The 22,624-nt window shown below is 44.0% G+C and overlaps 3 protein-coding genes across 5 annotated transcripts; all 3 read left to right on the forward strand.

Moving 5' to 3' along the window:
* Positions 1-3,219: 3,219 nt before the first annotated feature.
* LOC115110596 (myosin-9-like) lies at positions 3,220-5,624 on the forward strand. The gene is made up of 2 exons (XM_029636393.2): positions 3,220-3,707; positions 3,944-5,624. The coding sequence occupies exons 1-2, from the start codon at positions 3,556-3,558 to the stop codon at positions 4,050-4,052; spliced, it is 261 nt and encodes an 86-aa protein (XP_029492253.1). The 5' UTR covers positions 3,220-3,555; the 3' UTR covers positions 4,053-5,624.
* Positions 5,625-5,971: 347 nt separating this feature from the next.
* On the forward strand, positions 5,972-12,639 carry LOC115122035 (mitochondrial glycine transporter B-like). 3 transcript variants are annotated; one of them, XM_065010199.1, is made up of 8 exons: positions 5,972-6,069; positions 7,607-7,760; positions 9,521-9,645; positions 9,995-10,079; positions 10,186-10,365; positions 10,721-10,889; positions 11,110-11,276; positions 11,518-12,639. In XM_065010199.1, the coding sequence occupies exons 2-8, from the start codon at positions 7,626-7,628 to the stop codon at positions 11,638-11,640; spliced, it is 984 nt and encodes a 327-aa protein (XP_064866271.1). In that variant the 5' UTR covers positions 5,972-6,069; positions 7,607-7,625; the 3' UTR covers positions 11,641-12,639. The 3 variants fall into 3 exon arrangements, with proteins under 3 accessions (XP_064866271.1, XP_064866272.1, XP_064866273.1); XM_065010200.1 differs by lacking the exon at positions 5,972-6,069 and adding an exon at positions 7,213-7,446; XM_065010201.1 differs by lacking the exons at positions 5,972-6,069; positions 7,607-7,760 and adding an exon at positions 7,767-8,927.
* Positions 12,640-14,700: 2,061 nt separating this feature from the next.
* Positions 14,701-20,122, forward strand: LOC115122034 (small ribosomal subunit protein uS2-like). Its single transcript, XM_029651183.2, has 8 exons — positions 14,701-14,794; positions 15,165-15,315; positions 15,729-15,847; positions 18,239-18,484; positions 18,753-18,881; positions 19,016-19,175; positions 19,372-19,410; positions 19,560-20,122. Exons 2-8 carry the CDS (start codon positions 15,183-15,185, stop codon positions 19,652-19,654), a joined length of 921 nt encoding a protein of 306 aa, XP_029507043.1. The 5' UTR covers positions 14,701-14,794; positions 15,165-15,182; the 3' UTR covers positions 19,655-20,122.
* The last annotated feature ends 2,502 nt before the right edge of the window (positions 20,123-22,624 follow it).

Here is a 22,624-nt window from a genome sequence, read left to right on the forward strand (position 1 = left end):
TCAAAATGTATTTGTCACATACACATGGTTAGCAGATGTTAATGCGAGTGTAGCGAAATGCTTGTGCTTCTAGTTCCGACAATGCAGTGATAACCAACAAGTAATCTAACTAACAATTCTAAAACTACTGTCTTATACACAGTGTAAGGGGATAAAGAATATGTACATAAGGATATATGAGTGAGTGATGGTACAGAGCAGCATACAGTAGATGGTATCGAGTACAGTATATACATATGAGATGAGTATGTAGACAAAGTAAACAAAGTGGCATAGTTAAAGTGGCTAGTGATACATGTATTACATAAGGATGCAGTCGATGATGTAGAGTACAGTATATATGTATGCATATGAGATGAATAATGTAGGGTAAGTAACATTATATAAGGTAGCATTGTTTAAAGTGGCTAGTGATATATTTACATCATTTCCCATCAATTCCCATTATTAAAGTGGCTGGAGTTGGGTCAGTGTCAATGACAGTGTGTTGGCAGCAGCCACTCAATGGTGGCTGTTTAACAGTCTGATAGCCTTGAGATAGAAGCTGTTTTCAGTCTCTCAGTCCCAGCTTTGATGCACCTGTACTGACCTTGCCTTCTGGATGATAGCGGGGTGAACAGGCAGTGGTTCGGGTGGTTGATGTCCTTGATGATCTTTATGGCCTTCCTGTAACATCGGGTGGTGTAGGTGTCCTGGAGGGCAGGTAGTTTGCCCCGGTGATGCGTTGTGCAGACCTCACTACCCTCTGGAGAGCCTTACGGTTGAGGGCGGAGCAGTTGCCGTACCAGGCGGTGATACAGCCCGCCAGGATGCTCTCGATTGTGCATCTGTAGAAGTTTGTGTGCTTTTGGTGACAAGCCGAATTTCTTCAGCCTCCTGAGGTTGAAGAGGCGCTGCTGCGCCTTCTTCACGACGCTGTCAGTGTGAGTGGACCAATTCAGTTTGTCTGTGATGTGTATGCCGAGGAACTTAAAACTTGCTACCCTCTCCACTGCTGTCCCATCGATGTGGATAGGGGGGTGCTCCCTCTGCTGTTTCCTGAAGTCCACAATCATCTCCTTAGTTTTGTTGACGTTGAGTGTGAGGTTATTTTCCTGACACCACACTCCGAGGGCCCTCACCTCCTCCCTGTAGGCCGTCTCGTCGTTGTTGGTAATCAAGCCTACCACTGTTGTGTCGTCCGCAAACTTGATGATTGAGTTGGAGGCGTGCGTGGCCACGCAGTCATGGGTGAACAGGGAGTACAGGAGAGGGCTCAGAACGCACTCTTGTGGGGCCCCGTGTTGAGGATCAGCGGGAGGAGATGTTGTTGCCTACCCTCACCACCTGGGGGCGGCCCCGTCAGGAAGTCCAGTACCCAGTTGCACAGGGCGGGGTCGAGACCCAGGGTCTCGAGCTTGATGACGAGCTTGGAGGGTACTATGGTGTTGAATGCCGAGCTGTAGTCGATGAACAGCATTCTCACATAGGTATTCCTCTTGTCCAGGTGGGTTAGGGCAGTGTGCAGTGTGGTTGAGATTGCATCGTCTGTGGACCTATTTGGGCGGTAAGCAAATTGGAGTGGGTCTAGGGTGTCAGGTAGGGTGGAGGTGATATGGTCCTTGACTAGTCTCTCAAAGCACTTCATGATGACGGAAGTGAGTGCTACGGGCGGTAGTCGTTTAGCTCAGTTACCTTAGCTTTCTTGGGAACAGGAACAATGGTGGCCCTCTTGAAGCATGTGGGAACAGCAGACTGGTATAGGGATTGATTGAATATGTCCGTAAACACACCGGCCAGCTGGTCTGCGCATGCTCTGAGGCGCGGCTGGGGATGCCGTCTGGGCCTGCAGCCTTGCGAGGGTTAACACGTTTAAATGTCTTACTCACCTCGGCTGCAGTGAAGGAGAGACCGCATGTTTTCGTTGCAGGCCGTGTCAGTGGCACTGTATTGTCCTCAAAGCGGGCAAAACAGTTATTTAGTCTGCCTGGGAGCAAGACATCCTGGTCCGTGACTGGGCTGGGTTTCTTCTTGTAGTCCGTGATTGACTGTAGACCCTGCCACATGCCTCTTGTGTCTGAGCCATTGAATTGAGATTCCACTTTGTCTCTGTACTGACGCTTAGCTTGTTTAATAGCCTTGCGGAGGGAATAGCTGCATTGTTTATATTCGGACATGTTACCAGACACCTTGCCCTGATTAAAAGCAGTGGTTCGCGCTTTCAGTTTCACGCGAATGCTGCCATCAATCCACGGTTTCTGGTTTGGGAATGTTTTTATCGTTGCTATGGGAACGACATCTTCGACGCACGTTCTAATGAACTCGCACACCGAATCAGCGTATTCGTCAATATTTTCATCTGACGCAATCTGAAACATGTCCCAGTCCACGTGATGGAAGCAGTCTTGGAGTGTGGAGTCAGCTTGGTCTGACCAGCGTTGGACAGACCTCAGCGTGGGAGCCTCTTGTTTAAGTTTCTGCCTGTAGGCAGGGATCAACAAAATGGAGTCGTGGTCAGCTTTTCCGAAAGGGGGCGGGGCAGGGCCTTATATGCGTCATGAAGTTAGAGTAACAATGATCCAAGGTTTTACCACCCCTGGTTGCGCAATCGATATGCTGATAAAATTTAGGAGTCTTGTTTTCAGATTAGCTTTGTTAAAATCCCCAGCTACAATGAATGCAGCCTCCGGATAAATGGTTTCCAGTTTGCAAAGAGTTAAATAAAGTTCGTTCAGAGCCATCGATGTGTCTGCTTGGGGGGGGGATATATACGGCTGTGATTATAATCGAAGAGAATTCTCTTGGAAGATAATGCGGTCTACATTTGATTGTGAGGAATTCTAAATCAGGTGAACAGAAGGATTTGAGTTCCTGTATGTTTCCTTCATCACACCATGTCTCGTTAGTCATGAGGCATACGCCCCGCCGCTCTTCTTACCAGAAAGATGTTTGTTTCTGTCGGCGCGATGCGTGGAGAAACCCGTTGGCTGCACCGCATCGGATAGCGTCTTCCCAGTAAGCCATGTTTCCGTGAAGCAGAGAACATTGCAGTCTCTGATGTCCCTCTGGAATGCTACCCTTGCTCGGATTTCATCAACCTTGTTGTCAAGAGACTGGACATTGGCAAGAAGAATGCTGGGGAGTGGTGCGCGATGTGCCCTTGTCCGGAGTCTGACCAGAAGACCGCTACGTTTCCCTCTTTTTCGGAGTCGTTTTCTTGGGTCGCTGCATGCGATCCATTCCGTTGTCCTGTTTGTAAGGCAGAACACAGGATCCGCGTCGCGGAAAACATATTCTTGGTCGTACTGATGGTGAGTTGACGCAGATCTTATATTCAGTAGTTCTTCTCGACTGTATGTAATGAAACCTAAGATGACCTGGGGTACTAATGTAAGAAATAACACGTAAAAACACAAAAAACTGCATAGTTTCCTAGGAACGCGAAGCGAGGCGGCCATTTCTGTCGGCGATCATTGTCTTGGATCTCACCCTATCCACCACCTATATGTAGCATCCACCTTGGTACTTGTTGCTAATGCTTGTGTGTGTACACAGTCGGACAAGCTGAACTCTCGTATGAAGCAGTTGAAGAGGCAGCTTGAGGAGTCTGAGGAGGAGGCCCAGAGAGCCAACGCCAACCGCAGGAAACTGCAAAGGGAGCTGGAGGACGCCACTGAGTCAGCCGACGCCATGAACCGTGAGGTCAGCACCCTCAAGAGCAAGCTCAGGTACGTACACCTCATCACCCAACCGGACTAAATGCTGACGCACTGAACTTGGTTGTAAATGAAGCCGTCTGTACTAGCACCCTACACAGCATACTTCCATTTACAATGTATGTATCAAACTCATTCCCTCTGCTACATTACTGATCATGTATCCTCAGAGGGCCTCCATGGTATGTGCTGTGCCTCTGTCACGATCTCTCTGCCCTAATCACTGATCTCTACCGTCTCTGTTCCAGGCGTGGGGACCTTCCCTTCACCATGCGCCGCATTGTCAGCCGCGCGGGCATTGAGAGCGACGAGGAGAGCGAGCCCAAGAGCGAGACCCCCGAGCCCAAGACTGAATGAACAGCCACAGTGTTCCCTGCTGTCCATAGGATGGAACTGCAACAGTCATACACAACACACACAAACCCACACACACCACATAAAGTACACTTAGAGGGACACAAACATCATGATACTGTATGATTTAGAGGCAGTAAATATACTTCACAGCCAGACCTCAGTCTCTCTTTAATAAGAGACTTGACAATCTCTGTACACTTGTATTCCATATAAGCCAATACAACAGTACTTCAGACAATTGCCATACTGACATAACTCCTATGAACTTGTGGGCCAAATGTATTTTCTCTTGCTTCATTCTCTGGGAAAAAAATTAAAATGAATGATATTTTTGTAAGGAAACATTCCATTAGAAATAATCCTGTTTTGGGGATCTTTTTCTAACTGAAGCAAGAACGAACGAAATAAATATAAATGAAGAAGGATTACTCGAGAGGGGACCAAAGTAATATCGCAATCTATAGATTTGTATTTTATGCTATAGTTTTTATAATGGTTAAGTATGAAAGTACTACACGTCTATGGCTCTCGCTCGCTCTCACCTCAGTTTATAATGGAGGTTTATGTGCTCAATTGTACCGTATTAATTTAGCTGCGTATAGTACTTAAAACATGAATATGCTTTTGGGCTTAAGAACACGATACAACTATAGACACACACGAAGCACACACAGAATTGGAGAATTTGATTTGTGCCAAATTGTCTTATTTTTGCACTGAGATTTAGGACTCTGGATTAGAAATGATAGTCAACTGCATTTGTGCATTAAATGAAGACATTGATAGACAGCAGATGCACCTCAAACAAGAAAAGACTAATTCAGAGTTTCTCTGAAGGCTCTGTATTCATGCCAACACACTAAAGCCTCTCAGTCAAATTCTACTGTTCAAGGTTGTTTTTTCCTGGATCCAGGTATTGATTTTTTTATTTGCATTTCTTTACTATCAATGTTTTTATTGATGCGCAGGGCGACGGTTACGGGGTGGTGGGGTACTTTATTACTCACGAACGCTGTATTCTCAGAGCTCTGCTTTGCAGGGTATAGGGGTGGTGGGGTACTTTATTACTCATGAACGCTGTATTCTCAGAGCTCTGCTTTGCAGGGTATAGGGGTGGTTGAACAGAATAAAGCATGTTGGGATGAGTGGGACATTGTTACATTCTGCAGCGCTGTAGTCTTAACACATCACATGATATCCTGATGGCATCTTTACTCTGACAGAAAGATTGGGAAGATGACTCCCTGTTGAAATGCCTGGCCAGGTGTTTATCCCATGTATTTAAGGGATGGGGTGACGTAGATGAGTGAATGTGCTTTAGGTCTGGGTGAACTGACCCCTGCAGGCTGTGCTCAGGGTTGCCTTTTTTGCTCACACTGCTGGGAAGTGAGAGGAATTTGTTATTAATTATGGATAACAGACAAAGGATCACTCTCTTTCTCTCGCACTTGGAAGCAAAAAAGAAAAGAGAATCTCAATTTTGTACCGTCATTTTCTCTGCAGCTCTGAAATGAAATCTTGAGTTGTGTATTGTTGGTATTATTGCAATAAAGATGGCTTTCTAAACTGCAACTATTGACTCCTGAGAATTTTGATCAGCAGTTACTACCCCCCCTTTTCCTTATGAGTTTAGTTCAAAGTAAATGTCAACAAATGGCCTCAACATGGTTAAAAATTTTATCATGGATGGTTAGTCCTTGCATCCATAGCGTTGTCTATGAATTTGAGTGGTTACATTTCTCCAGCCTCATCCCTCATCTGTTTACTGAAACGGGCTGGGATTTCGAGTTAATGTGTCTACTGCTGATTGCCGCTTTAAACTGGCAATCAGTCTATCTGATCTAATATTGTCCTGTAGTCTTTATTTTTATCTAACGTGATCTCAGACATGACCACAAGAGGATAGTCTTGACTCTGAAAAAAAATCCCAGTTGCAATGTTCCCCAGGACAAACGACATAACGAAGCAAGTCTCAACCGGTTTAAACAGAATATTGCACACGGATGGACAGATTTGGGTGAGAACTGAATGTCGTTTGTATATTGTGTTAATTCAACGGCCTATTGTAAACTACACTATTTCAGCGAATGGCCCTTACGTGTTAATTATTGTTTAATCAAATAATTACAGATACCTGTTTCTGTTGATTACATCTTTTGTCCATTCTCCAGTTCAATGCTTTGCTCTATACATTTATAAATGTGAGTTTATATTCTCATTATGCACGTTTTGTAACAAACTTGTCTTCGGGTTTTGTTCTCATTCTAATTCATTGAAATAGTATTAGACGTACGATTTTCGGTAAATGTTTTGTTGGACTGGGAAACGCTTCTGACAACTATCCTGTTCATGATTGTTAGGGTTTTGTATTAGAGCTTACTATTCGTTGATTCTGGTACTTTCAAATTGGAAACTCAGATCTCATGTTTCCAAGTCAGAGTTTCCTAGTGCCGACTAGCACGAGAACGAGGCATAAACGCCTAAATAACTGCGTGGGAATCCTGAGATGCATATAGTTCCAAAGAAGATCACTGTAGGCCTGTGTTTAACATGATTGAAAATGATGTAGTGTGAGACCTGTGACAAATGTTGCTCATATTTGTTAAAATTAATGTAAATATGTTTTAATTACCTTGAATGTTAGTCGACATGTGCATTAGAGGTTGACATGGGAGTGCAAATTCATTCCTGTCCGTCTTTCCTGTACTGTCCTGATTCTGCAACAGTTCTATAACCCCGGATCATCATCACTCCTATTCCAGTTCCGTGCTAAGTTTTGGCTGAATGAGTGTGCACCTAGTGATTTAGTGATGCCTGTGTTACATTAACAATAGTCATTCATTGTATTAATCTGTTTCAATGTATATAATGTGTGCTGAGTCACTTGACTCAATCACAAAATCAGTCAAATAGATGTATGCCGATTGACATGTCTGTCTGTACCCATTTAAAGTAATGTCTTGAAATGACAGAACATATTCCATAAAAAAATGTAGATCAAGATTTAAAGGGTCTGGAGTCTGGACACATTAAAAACAGTCCTGGACTAAAAAGCACTTTCAAACTTAATTTGTCCTCCTGTGCCTCAAAGTATTGAGAGCATGAGGCTTCAGGGCCACCCTCCACATATACACACATGTTCACACACACACACAGAGACATATACACATACTCACACAGATGTGCACACACTCATGAGAAACATGTGCAGCGTGATCAGGGTGTATGTAATGCTAATGTGCTGGGTGGTGATCTTTTGATTAGTTAATAAGTAACTGTGTGTCTTAAATGGGAACCATAGTGTGTGTCAGGTGATTCCTACATTGGGTTTGTGCTGTGGTGAGTGCCCCAACCCCTCGGTGGATCAATCAGAGGCAGCTCTCCAGTATCTGCTGTAAGGGACACACTGTATCAACATTGCAAAACAACCGTGCTTTAAGTTACAGCCTGTAACATTCTATATCAGTTTTGAAAGGTTATTCTGTCTGTTATGTAATGGATTGTGCAGCTGAAATGCCCATTCTTGAAATCTTCACTTGTAATCTCTTGTGCAGGAGCGTTTGGAAAAGTTGAATGGACAGGGGCAGAGTAAGGACTGAGAAAGTGATTCAAAAAGAGGAAAAGACAGAGGATTTTGATCATACAAGGACAACATCATTGGATTGGAATTTATTCTCAACTTTCAAAATAACCATGGAACTGTCTCTGGTGAGTGGGACTTTTTATAGATAATTTAGTATTTGATCCATAATGAAAGTCTGAAGGACAATAATTCTAGAGTAACTTCAGTGACGGTTGTACTGTACTGTGAATAGCTGAGTATGTTTTCTTGATGTGGTTATAATATTTAATTGGGTTATAATATTTAATATCTCAGTTAAGATTTCACATGCATTTTATGTCAGGCTGTGATTTTGGATCAGGGTCACCCAGGACTACTTTCTCAATCCAGCCCCTATGTTAATCACATTACCATTCTGTGACATAGTTAATTGACCCAGTTGTCCTTACCCCTCCTCTAACCTGATGGGAGTTTCAGTACACTTTCATACTATGCACTTTCTCAGGCTGTTCTATAATATTCAATGTTTTCAAGTTCAGTATTGTCCTCTGCCCTGAAGTAGGTCAAACTCCGGTGTGCCACCTTAAATCTTCATAGACATGCCAAACAAGTGAGCAAGGCTTTGCCAAGCCTCCCCTGTGCCAACACTGCCATTGGTCAGCAAGCACTGTTGGTGGGCTGTTGCCATAGCACCCTCATTAAGGGAGGGGCAGGGACATGTTGAGAGTGTGGGTTTCAAGTCCCAGTGAAAGAGTACAGATTGTCAATGTTACATCACAGTACAGGAACTACCATTCATTTACCATAGCTTCAAGTCATGTACCAGAGCTGAGGACATTGAAATGTACTAGAATTCATGCCCAGTGATAAGGAAATAAAAGCACTTTTACACTAGTTCTAGAGCAGCACATACCCTAAGAACATACACTCTAGAATGTAAACCGTGATAAGTTTTATAGAAGCCAGAACATACAAAAACATGCACATGCGCTCATACACACACACTGACATTTACAATGTATGACGCATGGCATTTTGCAGAGATGTGCATTCGCTGGAAGCCGAAAGATGAGGGGTAGAGTAGGAGAAGCAGCATTGAGAGGTTGTGTGTGAGAGAGAGTGGAAACATACGCCAGTGGATTAAGCTGCTTTGTGAAGGGAAACTGAGGAAAGCTTATAGAGAAGTGAAGAGCGGGATGGAGGCTTTTGCCCTGACAACCCACCACAGTTCATAACAGCTTAGCCAGAGAGGGGAAGAAAACGGACAAATGCAGGAAAAACAGGATCAGCCACTGAAAAGTAGCCCGGGGAAGGTAGGGATTTGTGGGCTGTAGGAGGGATGTGTGTTGTTTTGTATATTCTGTGTGGTGTCTTGTTTTTTTTGTCTGTAATAACAGCATGTGAAAATTGGAGGGACTCTGGGTATGGTGTATATGATCCTTTTTCTGCAGCCATCCAGTTCTTTGTTGATATTTGTGTTGGCAGATTGTTTAAAGAACTAAGCATGCCAATTATGATAATGCATTATAACACATACTTGATGTAGGGTGACACTTGCAGGGAGGGGAATAGTGTGCGTGTTCATGGGTTGGTGCATCTTAGTTTTTCAATGGAGAGTCCTTGCCCTTTTGCCTGTTCTCTTTGTGGTCCCGTGTTAATTTCCACACAATTTTTCAATCGTTGCTTTGTGTTGTAATCACTCATATTCTTGAGTCTGAATGTTTGTATTTACAACTTGTGTGGGTATTTATGTAATGTGCATTACTGTTGCGAGTATGTGCATTTGTAAACAATCATAAGGCCCATCATGCTTTGGGCTCTCGCTGAAGAGCACTCTACCATGACTGGTGTGTGATCGGTGTTATCACTCTCCCTTCCTCCCCTCTCTGCTTGTCTCTCCCTTCAGGGTCACCCTGCTCTCAAAGCCTTTATGTGTGGCTCTCTCAGTGGAACATGCTCCACCCTGCTCTTCCAGCCTCTGGACCTGGTCAAGACCCGCCTGCAGACCCTTCACAGCAACATGCAGCCTGGGTGAGTAGCCTTCAGCTGGCTCAGTCAACACCTCTACAGCATAGTCCACACTTCCACATAGTAATCAGGTGAGGTTACGTTTGTAGTAAGATTTCTGGCTCTAGATTACAGTCTTGTCCTAGACCATGAGACCAACTAGCATTGCATTACTCTATTGACTTGCCTCATTGACTAAGCAATATTGTAGATCTGAACATTGAGTCCAAAGAGTCATAAAACTCATGCTGGTTCCACATGGCCTGTCAGCTATTTTGAAATGAAGCGTAGTTGCAAGACACTTAAAAATAACTTTTAGGTCGTTTCATAGGACGTGTTAATATGGCTTTCTCTCTCTCTTACGCTCTTTCAGTTCAGCAAGAGTGGGGATGGTGACTGTGTTCTTAAGTGTTGTACGGACAGAGAAGCTCATAGGACTTTGGAAAGGGGTCTCACCAGTAAGTTGGCCTCTCTTTATGATCAGTAATATAAATAGAAACACATCAATTGTGTTGAATCTGTGGGTTGAGTATATGACTCTGACAGTATGTCTGCTTCCTCCAGTCGTTTGTGAGGACCATCCCCGGTGTAGGAATCTACTTCAGCACCTACTACTCTCTGAAGCAGCACTACTTCCTGGAGCAGGGCCCCGGGGCCATGGAGTCTGTGCTGCTGGGAGCTGGGGCCAGGACTGTGGCAGGGGTCTGCATGCTACCTGTCACTGTCCTTAAGACTCGCTTTGAGGTATGTTCAGGTAGAGAGATGGAGGGGGCAGGAAGGAAGGAAAATATAAATACTTTTCTATATACTGTATGATTACAGTAACTACGTGAGTACTGTTTAATGTGTATATATATATATATATATATATTATTTTTTTACCTTTATTTTACCAGGCAAGTCAGTTAAGAACAAATTCTTATTTTCAATGACGGCCTAGGAACAGTGGGTTTAACTGCCTGTTCAGGGGCAGAACGACAGAACGAGCTCGGGGGTTTGAACTTGCAACCTTCCGGTTCCTAGTCCAACTCTCTAACCACTAGGCTACCCTGCCGCCCCAATGTGTGGGTGTTTACTGTAGTGTCTGTTGTTGTTTCAGAGTGGCAGGTATAACTACGTGAGCGTGGCGGGGGCTTTGCGCAGTGTGTGTCAAACAGAGGGACCCAGAGCTCTGTTCTCAGGGCTGACCGCCACCATCCTCAGAGATGCTCCCTTCTCAGGCCTCTATGTCATGTTCTACAGCCAGGGCAAGAACACTCTGCCACAGGGTCAGTATCAGAACACCACACTAATGCTCAACACTAGTATTTGTTTCACTAGTGTGCGATCACTTTGAAGTGTCAGTATGGGGACGCCGATGACATAAACATGGAGCAGTAGTATTGGTTACACTAGAAGCCACATTTGATAACTTTGACGTATCTGTCTCAATGTGAATTGTTTGGTGTGGAGTGGAATTTATAGTGTCTCTCTGTTTCTTCCTCCTAGAGATAAGCACGTCTCCCTACGCGGCCCTGGCTAACTTCAGCTGTGGGATTCTGGCCGGGGTCCTGGCTTCCCTAGTCACCCAGCCAGCTGACGTGGTCAAAACCCATGTCCAAGTCAGCCCACATCTGTACAGGAGGACTGCAGACGCTGTGCGATACATTTACAATGTAACTATCTCTCTGGGTGTTTTATTGAATACAGTGTTGTTACTATGCTTAGGGCAATAGCACTGTTATAATATACTGATGTTGTTCTTATATGGGTCAGGCTAAACTGTTGTCTTTATGTGTTTCTATGCTGACCTTATATGCTGACCTCTAGCCTGCAAACAGTGTCACACTATGTAATAAAACATCAGGGTTGATTTATAGTAGTTGACATGTGCCATTCTTTCTCTCCGTCTCTCAGGAGCATGGGTTTCAAGGGTTCTTCCGGGGTGGGGTGCCACGTTCTCTGAGGAGGACCTTGATTGCTGCCATGGCATGGACGGTGTATGAACAGATGATGGCCCGCATGGGACTCAAGTCCTGAGGAGGGATGACAAGAACAAGGGATGACAAGTCCTGAAGAGAGAGAATGAAATGTGGACCGAGGAAGAAAGTGAAAGTCAAGTCACCAGTAGTGAGGTCACCAGGACAAACCAGTAGTGAGGAGTGCCCTGGAAGGCACTGCTGTGTTTGTGTCTTAAGACTGCCTAGTTGTGAGAGTGTGCCAATGGACTTCTTCACTGACATACAGTATTCTGCCATAACATTATTAACACATTGCAAAGATATGATACCTCAAGGACTGGTATCCATACTTTGACAGAAAGATGAGGACTAGTAGTGTTATTAAAATGTCTGTATATTTGAATGGATTGCAATAGTTTTGCATTGCACAATATTGTCTGTCGTCATTGTATGTGAGGCTACACCAAACAAGACTTTCATTTATTATTCTACTTGGCTGCTTTCAAAATTCCATATTGCACTATAAGTCGTAAGATATTGTTGGTCCCTAACTAGCCACTGTACTCCCAGCCACACTGACTGTTTAAGCTACTCTAGGCTTTAGATATATATCCCACTGTAGAATTCTACAATGTTAGGTACCTGTTTTCTCTAGACTTTAGCACAACTTGTATCTGCTTGTCTTTAAATTGAAGGTAAAGAACACTAATTGCTTAACATACTGATCCTTAGCTGGAAATGCACTTTAACCACTTCCGTAATCTAAAACCTTGGAGTGTCTCATGCCGCAGTGAGTCTGCCTGCCGCCCTTTGTGCCAAACTAATGCCACTGTTCTAAGATATTATTCTGGTAGAGATGTTGTAACATATAATAAGCTTTGCTTGCTGTCCATTTGAGCTGTACATTTGATTTGCCTTAGAAGGGTATTATAATTGTTCATGTTTTCATATTTGATATAATTTATTACTGTTTATTGTAATGGTGAATAATTATGCAGGTGTGTTGAAGAGAACATTTTACATGTTTTTTTAATGTAAAAAATGTATTAAAAAAACATAAAATGATATAAGAATACAACATGAGTCTGCTAATATTCATTATATAAGGCATTTGCTTTGTCTGTCATGTATCCCTTTACACCTCTTTTTCTCCATGTTCTCTTCCCTTTCTCTCTCCACACTGTGAAACAACAAAGTGACATAACATTAGTGCCTTGGCAAACCTTTCCACCACTGCAACCCATGCATCCTCAGAAGGAAATGAAATGACACCTGATATACTGAATCCTGGCTGAGGCGGTGGTTAGGGGGTCACTGTGAGAGAGACAGGCTGACACACAGGCAGCTCAGCTTAGTCCAGATACATGTTCCACCAATCCCCTACTTAAATGGCCCATAAATCCCATGACAGTTGGTCTCTGAGCGTTAACAAGTACACCTACAACCCAACATTGCCCTCGTTATTCAACGAGGTCATATGAAAAACCCACACGGTACTTGAGAGCAGCGAATGTTTCTAGTACATAGGTCATTCTCAGTATCAACATTAGTACGGCATTACTGGAGGGTGCTTTTATTTTCATTTCACCTTATGCACAGCCATTATACCTACCAACAGTAATAGCAGTGCGTGATGATAAAATGCTTATCACAGAGCTGTCAGACATAAGACTGGGAGAAGGGGGCAGGGTTGTGACATCAAAGGGATAGTTAATGATAAGGAGATTGAAAGGCAAGAGCCAAGTCAAAGTAAGGCATTAGGCTATACTGATCTAAACCAGTTTTCTTCTTGACAATGTCTCTATTTGATTATTTTTTCATCTAGACACTTTGTACCTTAAAACCATGTTATTAGCTAAGTATGCCATATTTTGTTATTGGCTAAGTATGAGTCATATTTAATTGTTTGTGCATTACATGTCTAACTCATTACGTAAAACAAACACTGTTAACCTAATGGAAACTTGTGCAACTTTGTGGTTATTTTTCTAGCTTAATGACATGACACCCAGTTCCAACGCAATCAGCTATTCTCATCAGAAACCTTACATCAAGGACTGCAGTGTGCATGTGTCACAGTGGCCTTTGCTTTCAAAGTTAGATAGGGTTCACTGACATATGAAGTGAGTTTGACACAGATTAGGAGTTTATTGAGGTCGTAGATGACATATGTGTGTAAACTTGCTGTGGAGAATACCTAGGTGGTTGCTACTTAAAGTCCCCAGGACATTCACAGTATGAGGCAAGACTGCCTTTTCTTGTGCACCAGACGCATGGAATAATCTCAAATCCATGCTTCATCTAGATATGTTAGTGCCACTGAATGAATTTAAAATATGGGAGACTTGTTACAGAGGAGTGTAAATGCTTTTTTTAGGCTGGATCATGTTGTATTGTATTGCTGTATGTTTTAATTCTGTAATGTATTGATTGTTTTGCTGCCTTCTTGGCCAGGTTTCCATTGAAAAAGAGACTCTGGGTCTCAGTGGGCTTTTCCTGGTTAAATAAAGGTTAAATAAAATGTAAAAAATAGATGCACCGCAAATACATTAAGATTGAGTCACTGAAAGGACTTTGAGAACACCCCATTAACTTAATTATCCTTTTTAAGTGGCCTATTCAATAAGTCATAAAAGCTTATTTTTTATTCACTCAGTCACATAACCCCACTTCCCGCAATAACATGTCATACCCATACCCCATACACCTGTAATTACCCCATGACCTTGTCATTGGTCAAAACATTGAAATGATCTTTTCCAGCACCCATCTCAAGAGGTCCTGAGGCAAGTTGGCATTTTTGAAATTGATCTATTCTTATACAAAAAAAAATGAATTTGAAAACATATTGCAAAATCACTATGTACATATTGTGATACCTTCACCTGGAACTCCGTATCTCTAGCAAATAAAGTTGCAACACAGGCCACTCTAACCGGGAAGTCAACGTCTCCCCATTGTCTTAATATGGTCTTTCCATCGCATTGTCTTAATATGGGCTCATTGTCCGACCTCCAGTTACCGGTTTCACCCAACCCATACGCTGCTACTCTGTGCTGCTAGTGCGTTGGAGTGTTTGCGCCATCTAGTGAATGAAATATCCAATTAGACAGTTATAGTTCCAGTCAGCGAAACAACCAATCGTGTGCTTTGAAATTTTAGTATATATTTGGCGTAATTTCCTTTAGGTTTCCTCTTTGGCGCGCGTGGTACATGTTTTGCGTTGTTTCGTGGTGAGTTTTAAGTTACTTTTCACGCCTTTTTAAGATGTAAAACATCACTTAAATAGACGAAGTAATCAGTGACCATGTCCAGAATGTCTCACATTAGTCTATCTAGATGTTTGAATTTGAAGGCTTTATATGACTTGAAAGCTAACACTAACATGTCGATTAGACACGTGCCTGACATTCTGTTTAGCGCACTGTGTCCTGCCAAGTACACTAGCCAGGCCATTTAATTCTAGCAATGGGCCACTGGCGCATAAGCGCAACGCGTAGATGGACCTTATCAACTACAATGTCTGGGACTGGAATAATTGTTGAATACTATATATATATATATATCTTGACTCCTGGTTCCTCTTTTTTTCCGGCACTCAAGGCAGGGAAAGTGGTCAAGATGTCCGGAAATCTAGATGTCCTTCAAATGAAGGAGGAGGATGTGCTTAAGTTCTTGGCTGCAGGAACCCATCTGGGAGGAACTAACACAGACTTTCAGATGGAGCACTACACCTACAAGAGAAAGAGTGATGGTGAGTGGTTGGTGGTCCTGAACACCCAAAACACTCTTTGGAACAAAACTACTTGTAGTTGTATAAGCCAGTGGTCAACCCACCCTGATTGTGGAGGGATACTGTCTATGCAGGCTGCTGTTCTAGCACAAGCATGCCTGATTTGGATTTTTGGGCTGTGTTTCTGTATAGCACTTTGATGTCAGCTTATGTCTAAAGGGCTTTATAAATACATTTGATTGATATTCAAGGTCTTTATGAATAGTTTAAATGGATGTCTGTTTCAATGCTGGGCTGTAACAACAAATGCTTCTGTCCCCTTCAGCTCACATAACTAGAGTTTCTCACTGATTCTTTCTCTCACTAGATGGAGCACATTTGGGCAGGGTAAACTGGACACAGATCTGGGTGTACTGACTGCCCCTTGTCCTCAGGTGTGTACATCATCAACCTGAGGAAGACCTGGGAGAAGCTACTGCTGGCAGCCCGTGCCATTGTTGCCATTGAGAACCCAGCTGACGTCTGCGTCATCTCCTCCAGGAACACTGGACAGGTACAGCTCCAACTAGCAGCGTAGTGGACATGGTGAATAATTCATGGAACTGAATACTTACCATATGTGTTTACCCATCAATTAGACATGTTTCTGTAGATGTGGCTGCATGCGTGCACACGAAGCCTTGCACCGATGTCTGTGTGCAGGTGTCGGAAGTTTGCTAGATTGGGCCCGGTTTACATCAACAAGTCAAATAAAAGGTTATCTGTCATGTGAGCCGAATACAACCGGTTCATTAGGCCTTACAGAGAAATGCTTGCTTAGAGGCCCTAACCAACAGTGCAATTTTAAGTAAAAAATAGGTGCACAATAAATAAGTTAAGGAACTAAAAAGACAGTGAATAATAAGTAGCGAGGCTATATACAGGCACTGGTTAGTCGTGCTAATTGAGGTAGTAGGTATGGTTAAAGTGAAGATGCATATAAACTTAACATGCGTACAATGTTTGTATGAACATTAGATTCAACAACTGAGACCTAAACTGAACAGGTTCCACAGACATGTGACTAACAAATGGAATAATGTGTCCCTGAACAAAGGGGTGGGGGGTCTAAAGTAACAGTCAGTATCTGGTGTGGCCACCAGCTGCATTAAGTACTGCAGTGCATCTCCTCCTCATGGACTACACCAGATTTTCCAGTTCTTGCTGTGAGATGCTACCCCACTCTTCCACCAAGGCCTCTGCAAGTTCCTGGACATTTCTGGGGGGAATGACCTTAGCCCCCAACTTCCAATCCAACAGGTTCCAGACGTGCTCAATGGGGTTGAGATCTGGGCTCTTTGCTGGCCATGGCAGAACACTGACATTACTGCTCGTTCTGTGTGTGATTTCCTGCAAGACAGGATGGCTGGTGGCATTGTCATGCTGGAGGGTCATGTCAGGATGAGCCTGCAGGAAGGGTACCACATGAGGGAGGAGGATGTCTTCCCTGTAACGCACAGCATTGAGATTGTCTGCAATAACAACAAGCTCAGTCCGATGATGCTGTGACACACTGCCCCAGACCATGACGGACCCTCCAAATCGATCCCGCACTCTTTGCCAGTCCTGTCTGGTCCAGCGACGGTGGGTTTGTGCCCATAGGCGACGTCGTTGCCGGTGATGTCTGGTGAGGCTCTGCCTTACAACAGGCCTACAAGCCCTCAGTCCAGCCTCTCTCAGCCTATTGCGGACAGTCTGAGCACTGATGGAGGGATTGTGTGTTCTTGGTGTAACTCGGGCAGTTGTTGCTATCCTGTACCTGTCCCGCAGGTGTGATGTACAGATCCTGTGCAGGTGTTACACATGGTCTGCCACTGCGAGGATGATCAGCTGTCCGTGCGGTGTCCCTGTAGCGCTGTCTTAGGTGTCTCTCAGTACGGCCATTGCAATTTATTGCCCTGGCCACATCTGCAGTCCTCATGCCTCCTTGCAGCATGCTTAAGGCGCGTTCACGCAGGGACCCTGGGCATCAGAATGTCAGAATGGCCTTTCTAAGTGTCCCAAGTTTTCATAACTGACCTTAATTGCCTAATGTCTGTAAACTGTTAGTGTCTTAATGACCGCTCTACAGGGGCATGTTCATTAATTGTTTATGGTTCATTGAACAAGCATGGGAAACAGTCTTTAAACCTTTTACGTTGAATATCTGGGAAGTTATTTGGATTTTATGAATTCTTTGAAAGACAGGGCCCTGAAAGTGATGTTTCTTTTTTGATGAGTTTATGATAAACAGAGTAGTGTAAGAGGGGTTGGTGGGTGGCTGGAAAAAATGCAGATAGTCCGGGTTGCCAATGTGTGGGGGCACCGGTTAGTTGAGGTAGTATGTACATGTAGGTATGGTTTAAAGTGACTATGCAAATATGATAAACTGAGTAGCAGCAGTGTGAAAGAGGGGTTCGGCAGGGGGATTGCAAATAGTCCAGGTAACCATTTGATTACCTGTTCAGGAGTCTTATGGCTTTGGGGTTAAAAGCTGTTGAGAAGCCTTTTGTTCCTAGACTTGGTGCTCAGGTACCGCTTGCAGTAGTGAACAGTCTGACTGGGGTAGGTGGGGTCTTTGACAATTTTTGGGGTCTTCCTCTGACACCACCTGGTATAGAGGTCCTGGATGGCAGGAAGCTTGGCCCCAGTGATGTACTGGGCCGTACGCACTACCCTCTGTAGTGCCTTGTGGTCGGAGGCCGAGCAGTTGCCGTACCAGGCAGTGACGCAACTAGTCAGGATGCTCTCGATGTAACATTGATAGGGCTTCCACACAATGATTTTCGTTTGATAGTTACCTGAGCCGTTTCAATTCTGCATGCTGTCTCGTGCTACTTGCCTTTAGATTCCAAGGGCAGTGATGGGTGTTACACATGCTGTCTGCAGCTTGGTCGCTAATAACCTTTTATATACATTTTTGTAGAGAGCTGTGCTGAAGTTTGCCTCGGCCACTGGTGCCACCACCTTCCACGGTCGTTTCACCCCCGGAACCTTCACCAATCAGATCCAGGCTGCCTTCAGGGAGCCCCGCCTCCTAATTGTAACGGACCCTCGTGCTGACCACCAGCCCCTGACTGAAGCCTCTTACGTCAACATCCCCACCATTGCCCTGTGCAACACTGACTCCCCACTCCGATATGTTGACATCGCCATCCCCTGCAACAACAAGGTTAGACTGCTTTGCCCTAATACACTTAACACCTACGTAAGTTTACTGGTTGTTTGTCTTGCACACCGTTAGAGCCCGGCGCAGTCCTGTCAGTGCGGTGCTGGGTGTAGGATGTGTGCTACAGAAACGCAGTGCCTCTTTTCTCCCCTTGCTCCATCCGTGTGTAAGAGGGAGGGGAATTTGGTATAGGCCTTGCTATATATTTCTGTAAAAGACCGGTGTTCTAGTCTCATTGGTGTAGTTGGTCATGGTCTGATCTGTGCTCCAGGGTCACCACTCTGTGGGTCTGATGTGGTGGATGCTGTCCAGGGAGGTGCTGAGGATGCGGGGCACCATCTCCAGGGAGCACCCCTGGGAGGTCATGCCTGATCTCTATTTCTACAGGGACCCTGAGGAGGTAAGAAGCAGGCCTTTTAGACACTTAAACCATTATACACCAAATTTACTAGTAGGGCAAGCTTACCTTCTCAACAGTAATGGATCTTGTATGTTCTGTTTGTTAGCCTGACAACTCATTGTTTTCCCTGGCAGATTGAGAAGGAGGAGCAGGCTGAGGCTGAGAAAGCTATGGGAAAGGAGGAGTTCCAGGGAGAGTGGACTGCTCCAGCAGCTGAGTTCACCCAGCCTGAGGTGGCTGACTGGTCTGAGGGAGTGGCTGTGCCTTCAGTCCCCATCCAGCAGTTCTCTGCGGGTAAGGATAGTGAAGATGTGGTTTCTGGTTCCATTATGCTGTGACTTGGTTTTAGGTTCTTGATTGATGCACTTGGCAGCATTTTCAAAGTCTAATTGAGTTTGATGTAAATGACTCTTGGTACCTATCAAATGTGTTTGTCTGAAAGGTCTCATGTTTAATTGTAATCCTAATTGAGTTTCTGCTTGACTTTCAGCTGCTGCTCTTGCCAAGCCAGCTGCTGAGGGGTTCACTGGTGAGTGTTGTGAGCTTAACATCAGCCTCCCTCTAATTGATTCGCCATAATTGTCATCAGTCGGCTTGCTTGATTAACCTACTCAAATATATCAAATTAGTGATTGTTGGTCATGTATTTGCACATCTTTAACATTTTCTCTCTTGCAGAGGACTGGAGTTCCCAGCCAGCCACTGAGGATTGGTCAGCTGCCCCTACTGCCCAGGTCTCTGAATGGGGTGGGGAGACTGCTACTTGGTCCTAAGCAATGGTGGCCTAATGTTTGACAGTACACTAAATAGCTTTTTTGGTGTACAAACTGACCCCTGACAATTTAAACACTACAGTGTAGTAGGCAAGTGACCTTAACAGCAATACTACATGAATATTAGCACAACTGTTATGCTTACACTTCACATTGAAAGAACTTACTAACATTTAATTAGACTGTTGCCATATGTTGAGCCCTCTTAATGCTGACAAAAGGGGTAAAGCTCTTTAATTACACTGTTGGGTGATTTAGCAACTTTGGGCACTTTGGCCCTGTAAGCGTTCGGAAATTAAAACTTACTGAAACACCATTTACCAGTTGTCTGAGTTGTCAAGAAATAATATCTCTGGCTGTGATTGTACTATTCAGGAATATATTTCTCAGACCACTGTAGACAAATGTAATTTCCATGTCATTAAACATCAATTTTAGTTGCAAATTAAATACAATTTAAAATACTTATACATTTGTACATGAACTTGTGTATTAAGTTGTTTTTAGGGTTTTCATAACTCAACATGCCTGAATGTATAAACTTGCTTTTGTGACAGCTGAAAACGATGAGAAATAAGATATTTCCGCCCAACATTATAATTGATTTTCCAATCTAAAACAAATTTACATTTAAGTCATTTAGCAGACGCTCTTATCCAGAGCGACTTACAAATTGGTGCATTCACTTTATGACATCCAGTGGAACAGTAGTGCATCTAAATCTTTTAAGGGGGGTGAGAGGGATTACTTTATCCTATCCTAGGTATTCCTTAAAGAGGTGGGGTTTCAGGTGTCTCCGGAAGGTGGTGATTGACTCCGCTGTCCTGGCGTCGTGAGGGAGTTTGTTCCACCATTGGGGGGCCAGAGCAGCGAACAGTTTTGACTGGGCTGAGCGGGAACTGTACTTCCTCAGTGGTAGGGAGGCGAGCAGGCCAGAGGTGGATGAACGCAGTGCCCTTGTTTGGGTGTAGGGCCTGATCAGAGCCTGGAGGTACTGAGGTGCCGTTCCCCTCACAGCTCCGTAGGCAAGCACCATGGTCTTGTAGCGGATGCGAGCTTCAACTGGAAGCCAGTGGCGAGAGCGGAGGAGCGGGGTGACGTGAGAGAACTTGGGAAGGTTGAACACCAGACGGGCTGCGGCGTTCTGGATGAGTTGTAGGGGTTTAATGGCACAGGCAGGGAGCCCAGCCAACAGCGAGTTGCAGTAATCCAGACGGGAGATGACGAGTGCCTGGATTAGGACCTGCGCCGCTTCCTGTGTGAGGCAGGGTCGTACTCTGCGGATGTTGTAGAGCATGAACCTACAGGAACGGGCCACCGCCTTGATGTTAGTTTCCTTACTGGGTTGTTGTTCAAGAGAAATACACTGTGTCAGCTCAGATGGTAAACAAATTCTACTCAATTACATCATATAGGTGAGGTGGAGATGACATCACACTGTTAAACAAAGGAACTGATGGGCCACGCTCAACGAAGTAGGCCAGTGTTTTTGAGAGATGGGCCCAGATTGCAGAGGGGTCATTCACATAGAGCTCAGTGAGCAAAGTAAAGCAGCATCACCAAAGTGAAATGCCTGGATTTCATTGAATTTACACAGGTAATTCTCTGCAAAGTCTATATGCACGATCGCCTCTTTCTGCAGTTTTTTTTTAATCTCTGAGGATTGGTGTCAACAACAGACACTACAGTAAACACCCACACATTGGGGCGGCAGGGTAGCCTAGTGGTTAGAGCGTTGGACTAGTAACCGGAAGATTGAAAGTTCAAACCCCCGAGCTGACAAGGTACAAATCTGTCGTTCTGCCCCTGAACAGGCAGTTAACCCGCTGTTCCTAGGCCGTCATTAAAAATAAGAATTTGTTCTTAACTGACTTGCCTGGTTAAATAAAGGTCAAAGAAATGTTTCCCCAACTTTTGTCAATCCTTTGAAGAAGTTATCCAGTAGAGTGCAGTGTGCCACCTTTTCTTTTACTGACAAATGTACAGGGACTTTTTTTTTTTTCCTATCTTTGTTTTCCACTCAAACCATGTCTTTTCACCAGCATTAAAGGCAGATATTTTATTTGGTTGGCAAAGGGAGCACTCTGTACATGCACTCTTCAGGTTCTCACTGCACAAAGACTCAAGCTACAGCTGATCACTATTGTAGTTTTTCCACCATGAACTAAAGGTTGGTGTGGGTTTTGCAGAGATGTGTCCTTATCATGGACTGTTTCCTTGACAACCCAAAAAGGAAGTATTTTGCAGAATTCCTAGGACATTTTAATCTCTGAATAGTCCCTCTTAAAATTCTGACGGTTCTGAATTGTGCCATTTAAGAGCTTCTGCTGGTTCCTTGTATCCTCTGTCCTTGTTGCTTCTACTGTTCATAGAATCGAGTGATTTTTCTCTTGTGGCTGTTCTAATTTGCCCTCATTGCTTTTGCTGACAATCCAAATTCACTGTTTGCAGCTTTTCCGTGGCCATCCTTTTTCAGGATGTTGCTTCTAAGCATTTTTGAAGCCACTTGTTTGTCCTCGGCACTGCACATGCTTTGGTACTTTTGCTTAAACTCTGCAATAATGGCATTTTGAAACAAAATCCTCAAGTTATTCAGAGTTCCCTTCATTTGCGGTTTTGAATTTGGAATATTGTCTCCATTTTCATCTGATTATACTTATACTTTTTTTTGTATTTCTCAGTTTTCAGTGAAGCTTTATCAAGTTTGACATTTGTCATACAAAGAGCCCAATGTTTTTGAGCGACCTCTTCCAACCTTTTTCCTTCCAGCAAGTATTCGACTTCTCCCTGTTGCAGACATCAGGGTGTGCATCAGGGGCAGGTAAGTTAGGGGCATGTATTTTGCCCTCTGGCTGCAAGTCATCTGGTGACTGGCGTGTTCCCTGATGGGTAGGTCTCCAATTTCAACTGTTGTTTAACATCTGCTATTCTGTTGGTTGCATTTCCATGGTCTTTCCTTGCTTCTTTGTT

Source organism: Oncorhynchus nerka, linkage group LG26, assembly GCF_034236695.1.
Source record: "Oncorhynchus nerka isolate Pitt River linkage group LG26, Oner_Uvic_2.0, whole genome shotgun sequence".
In the NCBI taxonomy this organism is placed as follows: Eukaryota; Metazoa; Chordata; class Actinopteri; order Salmoniformes; family Salmonidae; genus Oncorhynchus; species Oncorhynchus nerka.